Source organism: Anolis sagrei, chromosome 6 (assembly GCF_037176765.1).
Source record: "Anolis sagrei isolate rAnoSag1 chromosome 6, rAnoSag1.mat, whole genome shotgun sequence".
Classification (NCBI taxonomy): domain Eukaryota; kingdom Metazoa; phylum Chordata; class Lepidosauria; order Squamata; family Dactyloidae; genus Anolis; species Anolis sagrei.
In genome coordinates, this window is record NC_090026.1 from 118791288 (window position 1) to 118805148 (window position 13861).

General features: G+C 38.9%; 1 protein-coding gene across 2 annotated transcripts in view; it reads left to right on the top strand.

Moving 5' to 3' along the window:
- The window catches only part of PTPRN2 (protein tyrosine phosphatase receptor type N2), a 686806-nt gene that overhangs the window by 592788 nt on the left and 80157 nt on the right, over positions 1 to 13861 (top strand). For both annotated transcript variants that reach the window (XM_067470369.1, XM_060782574.2), the window contains exon 14: positions 32 to 226. In XM_067470369.1, coding sequence (XP_067326470.1) covers positions 32 to 226 — 195 coding nt within the window. The remainder of the gene's footprint in view (positions 1 to 31; positions 227 to 13861) is intronic.

The window sequence follows — 13861 nt, forward strand, 5'->3', positions numbered from 1 at the left end:
TTATAATTGTATGCCATTATTTGTTTCTTAGGAGCTGTGCCGTCAGCGTATGTCAGTAAAATCATCGGATCACCCAGAGCCTCTGCATACTTCTCGTATTAACAGCATATCTTCACAGTTCAGCGATGGACCCATTCCAAGTCCTTCTGCTCGTAGTAGTACTTCCTCCTGGTGTGAAGAACCAGTCCAATCCAACATGGACATCTCCACAGGTCACATGATATTGGTAAGGCACTGAAATGTATTCAATGAACATCAAGCCTCAACTGAATTCTGAACAATGCAGCCGAACTAGTTATTTCTCATATTATGAATTTATCCTTAAAATTGTTTTTGGTTTTTGTTGTTTTTTAAGTGTGAAAAATCTGTGTTATTGATTTTAATTTTAGATTAATTTAGCCAAAATAAACTAGAAAATTGGGTGAAAAGTAATACATCCAATAGTGACAAATGCAACATATATATTTAGGGCACAAAAACCAGATGCACAGGTATGAGATGTGAAACATTTGGCTTTAAAGTACTACATGTGGAAAGAACCTTAGGATTATTGTTGACTATAAGTTGAATGTGATCCAGCATTCAGGTGCTACAGAAAAAATGTTATTTTAGTATGCATTAATAGAAGCAGAGTTCCTTCTCAAGTGAAGTAATAATCTCATGGTAAGGTCTCATCTGGAGTATTGTGTTCAGTTCTGAATGCCTCATTCTAAGAAAGTTAGACAAGTCAGGGCAGGTTTAGACGAGGACAGTGAAGATGGATGAGAGATATGGAGAGCCAAACATATGAACAAAGGTTGAAGGAGCTGTTCATGTTCAGTTTGGGGAAGATAAGTCAGAGGGGGATATGATTTCACTCTTTAAACACATCAATAGCTGTCACAGGGAAGTTGTTCTACGGAGAGTAGGATGAGGTGTAATGGTTTGAGGTTACAGAAGAGTAGATTTCAAGTGAAGATTTGAAGGAACTTCTTGTCCGTAGGATTTGTTTGGCAATGGAAGCCATTGAACCTATGAGTTTCCTTCCTACTCTGTGGTTATTTATTTTATTATGTCAGAATCAAATTGAGAATACAGTTATAATGTATAGAAAAACCACAAACAAAATTAAAAACTTGGCATTATACTTTGACCAGAAGTTGGCCACTTTGAGTACCTTTGGTGTCGCTAAGAAGGTCCTCCATTGTGCATGTGGCAGGACACAGGCTGCATTGTAGTAAGATGTCTGTGGTTTGCTCTTCTCCACACTCTCATGTCATGGACTCCACTTTGTAGCCCCATTTCTTAAGGTTGGTTCTCTATCTCATGGTACCCAAACCTTCCAAGTCACCCTGTCTACAGTGGGGAGCTTCTCATCTGGTATCAGCATGTGATTATCGATTACTCTAAAAATTTCGAGTTTTGAGCGTAAGAATACTGCTTCTTATAAAATTGTATATACCAATAGCAATATATTTTACCAGTAAATTCAGAAGAAAGAATTGGGAATTTGTATTGTATGCAGAATTTGGAAAATTGTAGGGTGTTTTTTAGATCACAGTTTCCAGAATCCTTGGAGATTATGGAATCTTGGGTCCAAATATAATATTATTTTTCTGAGCTCTGATTGGATATGGTGAATAATCTGCCCCCAGGCATGGATGTAGAAAGCAGAATTTAACGTCTATATCAGGCATGGGCAAACTTCGGCCCTCCAGGTATTTTGGACTTCAACTTCCACAATTCCTAACAGCCCATTGGCTGTTAGGAATTGTGGGAGTTGATGGACAAAACACCTGGAGGGCCGAAGTTTGCCCATGCCTGATCTATATTGTGAATCTGGACACAGCTTTTCTAGCTAAATAATATCTCAGGTGCTGTCCAATTTTTATACTAAAATATATGGATAAAACCATCTTTCACTTATCTACGATTCTTTTGTAGCCTTGGAATTGTGTTGTCTTGTCTAAGTTTTTTAATTTTTTTCTTGTTCCGAATGAGGGAAAGAACTAATTTTCCAATGATTGCAATTAGAAAACTACATATTTTAAATGATCTTTCATTGCATCGAAAAAGTATCCTTAATATAAATGGAGTATGTGCCAGAATTGTTTGTAGTGTAAGATCTGTTCACACAATACAAATCAACCAATGTGCTATCTCATGAATATTATTGTTATGTTTACATTTGGTTCGTAGTGCTGTTTCATTATCCAGCATTCCGCTGGTGTCATTCAACCTTGAGTGAACTGATGGGTTTTTTTAAGCTCTCAAAACATGTGTTATGCATTAGGTTGTGAGGGTTCAAAGAAAGGCTGCTGAAATGATACAGAGCCTTGGGAATCAGAAGTGCAAAGGACTGTGTGTGAGAGAGAGAAACCTAGTGTAACTAAAATAATCAAATCGCAATAATGCAGAAAAATTCTGTTCCCCTCTCTCTTGGTCTTTTTGGATGACAAAGGACAGGCAAAATATCTGCTCTCTTCAGGAGTCCAGAGTTGAAGAGGTTTGTTTTAATTTGATGACAATTAAAATGTCAATGTGAGATGGTATTTGGCCAAGTGATAGTATTTCTAGTATTTGTTAAAAGTGCACTTAAGGGAACTATATCTATCTATCTATCTATCTATCTATCTATTAGGGCTGGGCAGTTTCATTTGTTAATTTCATAATTCGTTATTGATTCGTATTTAAATTAGCTTACGATCCGATATTGAGCCATGCAGGAGCAACTAAAAATCGAAACGAATTTTTCAATTTATTTCATAATTGGTTCGAAATTGTTTCGAAATCGTTTCGAAATTGTTTCGTTATTATTTCCGTATGTCTGGTGCAAGTTTTATAGTTGTTGTTTGTTTTATCAGTGATAAAAAAATAAATTATCACACCAACAGTCAACAACAGAGGGAGAGGGAAGCTTCAGAAGTTCCCCCTGTCCCATTTGGAGGGGTTTTTTAGCGTATTGCGCAATTGCGCCCGCCATTAACGAATCAATTCGAAATTTACGAAATTTCGTAAATAACGAAATTTTTTAAAAGAAAAATTCGGAATTCTTTTAAAAAACGAAACGCAGTGGACCCCCTAAAAACGAAACGAGTTTAGAAACAAATTTTTCCGTTGTTACCCAGCCCTACTATCTATCTATCTATCTATCTATCTATCTATTTAAAATGTATTAGTTTTGCATTTTTTATCATGTCAGAAGTGACTTGAGAAACTGCATGTCACTTCTGGTGTGAGAGAATTGGCCGTCTGAAGAGATATTGCCCAGGAGATGTCCAAATGTATTACCATCCTATGAGAGGCTTCTTTCATGTCCTTGCATAGGTAGCTGGGGCTCACCCCATCTCATGGATTCAATCCACCAACCTTCAGGTCAGCAGTTCAGCCAGCACAAGGATTTAACCCATTGTGCCACCGCAACTCCTGGGTGTTGCATTGTGTGCATGCAATTGTCAGTGACATCTTTCCAGTACGCAATTAGAGTATGTTAAACTTTTCATACATCTGTACACAGATTATTCTATTATTATTAGTATCCTATTGGTCACTCTCTGGATCCTTTCATACTACACAAACTTTCTATTACATGTGTATGTATAGACATATATATCCTTTCTTGCAAGCAGCAGTCAAACAATGTAGGAACATAGTCTTCTCTGCAAGGAAAGAGGAACTAGAGTTTGGAAGCCTCACTATTAGTGGAATAGGTTGCTTCTGAGGATGGCGGGCTCTCCTTTTTGGAGGGTCTTTAAACAACAATTGTATCTTGTCTTTCACAAAGGACATAAGAATGTAAAGTAATATTTATTCATAAAACATGTTTCTAAAATATTATTTCTTTTAAAACACTTTCTGGTTTTCACTGGAAATCCTTTAAAATGTGGTAAATATTTTGCAACAAAGACCATTTAATACAGTGGGTCTTATTTCTGAATTTATATTGTATCTAGCATATATGACATTAATATTTTTAAATAGTGGCATTCTTTGATTAAATTACATTGGATGTCTGTATTCAGTCATGTTACGCAAAACCTATATATCAGAGTTGCTGTGTAGGAAGGAAAGTTATATTTAAATGCAGATGCTTACACAGACAAGCAAAAAGAAACAAATTGTTCTTTCCACTTAGGAACAAAACACTGATTTGAACCTCACCTTGGTGACTCCATATGGTCAAAGAACAGTTATCCCATGCGTGTGCATGTGCACACACTTCTATTTTATATGACTAAGGTCAACACGGCATTGTTTTAGGGTTTTGTAAAGTGTATTCTTAAGTTATTTATTTGTGTTCTTCAAAGTAAGTCTCTGAAGTGGCTTAAGGAAACAAGAAACATAACAGTAAATACATGCAGGTGGACCTGCAACCAAATGCAGTGTTCCCTCACTTATCGTGAGGGTTTTGTTCCAGGACCACCCGCGATAAGTGAAAATTAGTCGCCTTCGGGCTGAGAACAGCGGTATATAAATAAGGTAAATAAATAAATAAAATCCGCAAAGTAGAGACGCCATATTAATTTTAATAATGATACATTATTTATATATTTTATATATTATTTTCTCACCCACGCTTCCTTACCCACCTCCTGGCCCATCCCAAGGGTACCTGCCTACCTCCCTGGCCTCTGCAGAGCCTCTGGAGCCACGCAGGCAGCAGCAGGCCAGGGAGGCAGGCCTTCCCCACCACATCTCAGGCCACCGCACTTCTGGGGTCTGTGGAAGCCAGGGAGGCAGGCCTTCCCCACCGCATCTCAGGCCACCACACTTCCAGGATCTGTGGAAGCCAGGGAGGCAGGCCTTCCCCGTCGCACCTCAGACCGCCGCACTTCTGGGGTGTGTGGAAGCCAGGGAGGCAGGCCTTCCACGCCACACTTCAGGCTGCCACATTTCCGGTGTCTGTGGAAGCCAGGGAGGCAGGCCTTCCCCACCGCATCTCAGGCCACCACACTTCCAGGATCTGTGGAAGCCAGGGAGGCAGGCCTTCCCCGTCGCACCTCAGACCGCCGCACTTCTGGGGTCTGTGGAAGCCAGGGAGGCAGGCCTTCCCCACCGCATCTCAGGCCACCACACTTCCAGGATCTGTGGAAGCCAGGGAGGCAGGCCTTCCCCGTCGCACCTCAGACCGCCGCACTTCTGGGGTGTGTGGAAGCCAGGGAGGCAGGCCTTCCACGCCACACTTCAGGCTGCCACATTTCCGGTGTCTGTGGAAGCCAGGGAGGCAGGCCTTCCCCGCCGCACCTCAGGCCGCCACACTTCCAGGGTCTCTGGAAGCCAAGGAGGCAGGCCTTCCCCGCCGCACCTCAGGCCACCGCACTTCGGGGGTCTGTGGAAGCCAGGGAGGCAGGCCTTCCCCACCGCACCTCAGGCCGCCACACTTCTGGGGTCTGTGGAAGCCAGAGAGGCAGACCTTCCCTGCCACACCTCAGGCCGCCACACTTACGGGGTCCCTGGCCTCCACTGGACATAAATACTTAATATTTTATATTTTTATTAATATTTTCAAAAACCTGCGAAACAGCGAGTTCACTAAACGGAAAATGCGAAATAGCAAGAGAACACTGTATTGCCATGCTAAGTGTCTCTGTTTTCTCCATTTCATTCCCACTCTGTCATCCATTTTTCCTTCCAATGGACATTCTGGAAAATGTCAGTCCTTGTTAAGTTTCTTACCTTTTCAAGGGTAGGCATAGTTCCAGGTCTGTGATTCTACCTGAACCCACCTTCTGCTAAATTCTGAATCTGCCTTCTGTCTTGGATATTGATTTCTACAAGGAGTTCTTCTGTCCTTGTGGACATGTTATGATAGACCAGGCATGGGCAAACTTTGGCCCTCCAGCTGATAAGCTGTTAGGAATTGTGGAATTTGAAGTCCAAAACACCCGGAGGGTTGAAGTTTGCCCATGCCTGGGAGATATTCTTAATATGGAAAAATCCTATCCAGGCAAATCTATTACTCCACACTTTCAACATTCCTCTTTTTTTCCCCCCCCCCCCCCCCCCTCCTTCCATGGCAGCTATTTCCTTTCACTTTCCCATTTCTTCATCAAGGAGCCAACTTGCCACTAAGTTCTTATGGCATTGTATGTATATTCTTACGCTTTACTTGGGGTTTTCCCCTAAATCTTCTTTTATATCTGGATACAGTCTGAGTAAGGATTACGAACTACAGATGAATGGAATCACACACTTTATAAGTTTTAATCTGTTATTGTTCTATGTGTTTATTGTTAAACTGTTTTAACTGTTTTCAGTATATGAGATAGGTTTTACTACTATGATTTAACTGGCATTGAATCTTGCCAAAGTTGTAAGCTGCCTTGAGTCCCCCTGTGAGGGTGAGAAATGCGGGGTATAAATGAAGCAAATTTATTTATTTATTTATTTTATATTCCACTCTTTCACACCGGAGGGGACTCAGGATGGCTCACAACAAAGGCACATTTTGATGTTCAATGTTTGTCGAAGGCTTTCAAGGCCGGAATCACTGGGTTGTTGTAGGTTTTTTGGGCTGTATGGCCATGTTCTAGAAGCATTCTCTCTTGACATTTTGCCTGCATCTATGGCAGGATACCTCAGAGGTTGTGAGGTCTATTGGAAACTAGGAAAATTGGGTTTATATATCTGTAGAAAGTCCAGGTTGGGAGGAAGAACTCTTGTCTGTTGGAGCTAGGTGTGAATGGGTTTATATATCTTTCCAGACGGTAGGCTGTTTGGAATTGTGGTAGTTGAAGTCTAAGCACCTGAAGGGCTTAAGTTTGCCCATACCTGCATTAGTCGATTAGGATTATTGCTAAACTTCGTGTTCACCTTTGGAACAGGAAATTTAGAACAGATAGTATTAGGCTGGAATCTTTTTAAGGTTAGAAAGAGTGTTTGCTTTATTTGGCCCAGATGGTATAAAATAAAATATGCCGATTTCCAGAACAAAAAAAAAGTCTGAATGGATTTTCAATTTAAAATTTATCTTTAAATGCATTGAAGGAAATCAGCGGAGCTTCTATACAAGCAAATACAAAAGGGTCTCTCCCCCTTCGATATTGCTGTATTAAGACACACATTTTAAAACATAGAGTGCTAATGCTAGGGATACACACATTCAGTTCTGGTCTTATTGTCACCCAGATTTGCAGAAGAAAAGAAAACGGCATAAAAGGAATTTGATAAAGGAGGTAGCCTGGGTGAATAAACTCCTTTTCTTTACCATTCTCTCCTTATTAACTCTGTAATTAATTATACATAACTAAGGAAAGCTATGGAAATTGCATTTTGAGATGTATCATATCTGACTTGGTTTCAGACTTCCATGCAATTTACTATTAATGAAGCAGGGATGGAAGCCCCAAATCTATAATTATTACTTACCATTTGAATGACAAGCAAAAAATTGTTATCAGCATAGTTTCAAATGAAAGAGGATTAATGGCTAATGTTAAAATGGTTAAATCTCTCCTATTAAAATAATTTTGACAAAAGCATTTTTTCCTGAAAGAGGCTTCTAGAACATTGTTTGCCATTAGAACAACTATCTCTCATGTTCAGCATTCCTTTCTCTAAGTTTGACAGCAGGGTGCTAATATTTTTTTTTCAAATGAATGAATATTTGATAGGGCTTGAAGCTGTTCATGTGTAAAGGACTTCAGAGCTCTTTGTATATGCATGCGGGGGTTTGGGTTTTAGCAACACAATACACAAACTGAGTAAAATGCCTGAAATAAAGCAGGGGGACAGAACACCCAACACCTTAAGCACTGTATTATATATGTTTGTACTGCTGTACTGCAGTTGTGTTCAAAAAGCACTATGACTGGGGATTTTATTTAGGATTTATAGGTCCCAGAAATGCAAGCAGAAAGAAGCATTTTAAATGAATAATTAGCATTATGCCCAGCAAACCTAGATTCAAACAATAATGTGGATTTTCAAATATTTTGGTGGCATACAAATGGGGAATTCCTTTTCAAGTCAAGAATGTCAGTGTGGGTAATGGGTTTCATATAGAGAGCAAAAGGAAAGTGGCAAAAGGAATATGCAAACTTTTCAACCTTATCTTCAAAAGGTATTTTGTAGTTCTCATTAAATGTCCATAAAATGTATGTGCAGGAAGATGTCATGAATTGGATTCATTTATGCTCACAGAAGAGAAAATTCAGGCAAGCCTCTGCTTTGCTGGTAGAGCTGTTTGTATGGAAAGATTGTTTGTAATTCCAAACCAAAACTTTGGATTTGCTCGGTCACCATGTGAGAATAAGGAGATCAGCCTTCTCAAGTCTTGAGCTTTCCTTGTGATTTGGACTTTAACTTCCATAAGCCCCAGCTAGATTATAGGACGCAGCAAACTAGAAAGTGAATCTGAAAACAAGATACTTGTCTAGACAGCAGTTCTGGGAAGCTCAGACAAAACAAATTAATCTAATTACTGTTTGATTAATTGATTAATTTTCTATTTTGCACTCTTTTGCATCTAAAAAGGGAAGTGCTCATTGTAAAAAGTATTAGGAAGGTGGATACTTTTCACCAATACAGCTTCCCTCCTTTCTTTTTTCAGCATTCACAAACTTATATCCATTTTATCTTTGATAAATCAATGAATACATTTAGGTTTGGTTACTACTTTAGTCTGAGTTCATATTTTCTAGACCAGCAATTCTCAACCTGTGGGTTGTGACTCCTTTGAGGGTTGAACGACCATTCACAGGGGTTCGCCGCTTCATCTCCTTTGGATCCAAAAAAGGGCTCCCCCTCCCGCCCCTCTTCTCTACCCCTCCCTTTTCTATTGATAATTCTCTTACATTTCTCTTTCTCTTTCCTCCTCTATCTACCTCCCTTTCTCACCTCCCTTTCTTTATATCCATTTCCTTTTCTCATTCTTTCTATCACCCTGGCTTTCCTTCTCTCCTTTTTTTCTATCCATCCCTCATTTTCTCTTTCTCTCTCTCTCTACCTTCTCCTTTTCTTTCTCTCTCCTTTTTTGTTCCTCTCCTTCCTTCTCTTTTTCTTTTTCTCATTCTCTTTCTCTCTCCCTCACTCCCTCTGTTTATCACTTCCTTTTTTATTTGTCTTCCTTTCCTTCCCCTTTTCTCTCTCTTGTACCCCTTTCTCCCTTCCCTTTATTTCTTTCACTCTTCTTTTTCCTCTCCTTCCCTTTCTTTCTCTTGTGCCTCTCTCTCCCTTTCTTCCCCCTCTCTTTCTTTCCCTTTCTTTTATCTTTTCTTCTTTCTTCCTCTCTTTATCTCTTTCTCTTGTTACCCTCTCCCTTCTTTCTCTCTTGCTGCCTTATGTAGCCTCTCCTTCTCCCATTTTTCTCTTTCCCCCTCTTTCTCTCCCCCTCCCCCCCCCCTTCTCCCCTATTTTTTTCTCAGTGTCATAGGAAGGCAAAAATCTGACCAATAAAACCCCGATGGTGTGGGCTTAAGATTTACAAAAGCCAAGTTTGGTTTGAAGTCACATCAGAGCAACCTCCCTCTAAAGAACAGACCTTCTCATCCACACCCCTGTCCAAGTCTATGCAAATTTATCCCTCCTTTTAAGCATATATAGACAGTCCCCAAGTTACAAACAAGATAGGTTCTGTAGGTTTGTTCATAAGTTGAATTTGCATATAAGCTGTTAGGATTCATGACAGTAGCAAAATTACAGTTATGAAGTAGCAATGAAAATAATTTTATGGTTGGGGTCACCACAACATGAGGAACTGTATTAAAGGGTTGGTGGCATTAAGAAGAACCACTGCTCTAGACTCTTGTGTCATAGTGTGTATTTGTGCCAGGATCTCTTCACTTTGGTCTCAACTGGGAGTATCTTCTAGTTTTTTACAGGCACTTTAGCATTTCTGTGGTCATTTGATGCATGTACTGGTAAGAAGAGAGCTTAAAGTAGACGTTTTAGTGGTTAATGCCTGAGTGTAATATATGGTTAGAGGTTGGGTGCCATAAATTGTGGCTAGATTAGTTCCAGCATGTGGGAATTTGTATAAAAGTATTGTGTTATAACTTGGGTTCTAACATGAATGCCTAAACAACTTTATTTTAGCAAAGTATGTTTTGGTTTAGGTATGGGACACCCATATTCAAAGGCCTTCTCAAATCTAATGCTTGTTTAATGATTTGTGACAAGCAGTAAGGATCTGCAAAGCTGCCTTTTACTGAATCAGAACTTTTCTCAATTTAGCTTAAGTTTTGTTTCCACCAGTTGGCAGTGTCTTGCCAAATCTGCTGTCTTTGCAAACCTTTTTGTCAAATACCAGAGACATTGGGTTTCTGTTATAGGAAAAGCTGAGATACAACCTTTTCATTTGAGGTATATCCCTTTCAGTTTGGCAATAAATCAGATTTCTCTAATGCATCAAGGCTCATTGTTGTCTGTCACACAAATATTTATGTATGCATATGTTCTCAACTACAGTCACAAATGGTCAAGCATGAATATAGGCAGTCGCTGACTTACGAACAATTCCTAGTTAAGAACAAGAAGAAGAGAAATTAATTCCAGAAAGAGTTATCATGGGAGGAATGGGTCTCACTTAAACTTTATAACCAATCCTCTGTCTACAACAACCCAATTTTTTTCAAAATCCAATCACAGGAAAATGAGGTGAAATCTTCTGAACAGGAGCACAGACAGAAAAACACCATAGGGGTGTTAAGCCTTCCCTATGCTATCCAAACCTTGTGTGTGTGTGTGTGTGGCGCTATACTTAAAAATGTACCTGTTCCAATTTACATTCAAATTCAGCTTAAGAAGAAACATACAGTACCTATTTTGTCCTTAACTTGGGGACTGCCTGTAACCTGCAATCTCCTCCAGAGTAAAACCAAACTGTCTACACTAGGAGAGGCCACATAAGTTTCCCAACTTAAATTATTTATTTATTTATTACAAACATTTGTATCCCATCCTTCTCACCCCCCCCCCCCCAAAAAAAAGGGGCATTCAGTGCAGCTTACAACCGGAAACAATTCAATGCCAACACATACAAACAAAAACAATATAACACAAATTAAAAATTAGTTAAAACATTAAATTATAAAATATTCAATTAAAATGTTGTTAACAACAATATAGCCACATCCAAGTCCAATTCAGCATCCAGAATCCCAGTCCGAAGCCACTCCTCACTCAAGATGGAAAGAAAACTCGGAAAATTCCAAAAAACTTTGTTATAAACCTCCCATTTTTTCAGTTGTGGAGAAATCTTGATAAAAATTTGGCACTGACAATCTTTGCAGATTGAGACTTACTGTTTTTCACTAAAAACAGCATTTTTCTATCAAGAACATGGCATTTTTCCGTGCTGTAATAGGAATATTGTGCAGATGAATCTCAAATTACAAGTATTCTTCAAAAGCTATGTGGTTTGAAGACCTTCTCACATTGGGACAATGATTGCTGAAATTACTCATTGTTACTTTCTAGAGGAAACTTAATGAAGAATTGCATCCCTATTTCCCACATGCTGTGTTTGATGAGACTTTGTGCCTGTTTCCTCCAGTGGTCACCAAATTTAACTGGCTTGACACCAAATGTTGTAGGGCTGTTGTATGTCTTCCCAGTGGATTCAAAGTGGTGCTCTCCATGTCCTTCAAATCATTTTCTCAATGCCTATCTTCAATTAGATCAAAATCTTTAGCCTTATATTATTGCCATTAATGAGAATACTTTGCTTTGCCCATTATTTTGTAGTTGTATGTTGGTATTTGAAAAAATAAGCAGTATTTCCAAGTCACCCTATGATCAAGGGCCTTGCTCACGTCTTGCAGACTCAAGATTGTGACTTCCTTGATTGGGTCTGTCTGTTTATAATGTGCTATCTCTTTTGTACAGTCTTCTACTTTACCAAGCAGTTTTGTCTTTCCTAGTGAATCATGTCTACATGGCTAGTCTCAGTTCAACCATTTTGTCTTCTAGGAAGAGCTTAGGTTTTATTTGCTCTAGGACCCATGATTTGTCTTTTAAGCAGTCTGTATAGAACTCTTCTCCAGGACTACATTTCAAATTAGTTGATTTTCTTCCTATCAGCTTTCTTCACTATCTACCTTTTATAACCATACATAGACATACAAAAACATGAGAAATAAAGCCTCAACTTTAGTGTTCAATGCTCTACCTTGTCTAGTTCCTTTATAGCTATTCCAAATCATAGTCTTCTTCTGGTTTCTTGAGTGCAGTCTCCATTCTGGCTAATGACTGAGCCAAGGTACTAGGCATTATAAATGGGACAGTTTAATGCATATCTCAGTGATGCTTCTGGTCAACATGCCCAACAATGATAGCTATCAGTCTCTAAATCAGAATTACAAAACTATTGCCTACTTATAACTATCCCCATAAGTGTTAGTAATTCTGCAATTTTGACTCAAAATTCCCATTTTCCATTGCATTTCCTTCTATAAAAATACTATCCTTTTGAACTGTTAGAAGGGATTGAAATAAAATGTAATTTTCAAAGATCTGGGGAAGAAGGCAAAACAAAGCCCCGCGTTAGTTCCTACCAGGTTCTATCCAGCTATTTCATTTAGATTTCACTGAGCACCTTTGGCAGCTGGGAGCTGTAAGAAAGGAGATTAGCAAGTGTTTGTCTGACACACACTGATCCCAGCACCTGCTGATTGGATTGAAATAATCCTTTTACACAGTGCAAAACTTATTACTGGAACATTACTGAAAGGAGATCCAGCAGTAGCCGTTGCATCAATAGTATATTAATTTAGATAAATAGAGCACAAGGTTGCCATTTAGGCTAATAATTTCATTGCCTCTCATAGTCTGAAAGGTACTCTGATTTTCCTGCACAATCAAAATGTGATTTCTCAAGAGAGGCTGGCAGCCTAGACTTTAAACAAAGGCAGCATTGTAGTGCGTCTTAAATCTAATTCTGGCTTAATAGTTACTACATCTATAAATTGTTATGTGCTATATATTTTTTTTAATATTGCTAAATGCGAAAATTATCTACCCTAATCACAAGCTCTTTATTAGAAAGTGTTATTGGTGAAAAGGCTTATCTCTATCCTTTCTCTGTGCTATGTGCTTGAAGGTGACTGGCTACAAATGTTGCTTAACCAAACAATATTTTAATAAACCTTACTAGGCATTCATAAAAGCCTTTCATTGCCATTATTAATGTCTCTAAAACTGTGGTGTAACATGGTTTGTGGCACCCTGTTGGTGTGATTGGCACACATCATTGTGGTGATGTATTAGCTGGCCTAGCAGGGTTCAAGGCTTAAATGTGGTTAGATATAATGCATTGAAGGATGCAAAAGACCCATTAGTCCTCCAAATGGTGAGAAGGAAATCAGCTATTGGTATCTGTGGTGCTTTTAGAGACTAGATAATTAAAACAATGTACTGACATATAAAACATTTTCCTCTCTGACCTCCCTGAAAACAAATTTTAATGCTTTTAATGTATTCTGCAAAAAGGTCAGAAGATCTTGCATGGAAGGCAGAATTGCAGAAAGCGGGACTTTTTTGTTGGTATGAAATGAGTACATTATATGCTGAAAGGCAACTGACAGTTTATGACAAAAGTGTTAATTTACTGAATTTGTCTCTGGAGAATATGTTCATCTCCTAGATGCAGAATATGAGTTCATGGGTTCCACATTTATTCTTTTTCAATTTTTTGCCACAATTTTTGCTCTAAGTCACATCAAGCCAAATAAACATTGCTATTCTCGATCTTAGAAAACATATGCAATTCTTCATGACACAAGAGATAGGATGCTAATGCTTTTGGCTTTGGAGGAAGATAGTATGTAATAACCACATTTGTTTTAGCAGCTACTACAACCTCTGGACAGTGCTGCTGAAGCTTAATATGTTCTCAGAAGCATCTGTAACTAAGGCCATGTTTCTCAACCTGGGGGTCATGAGG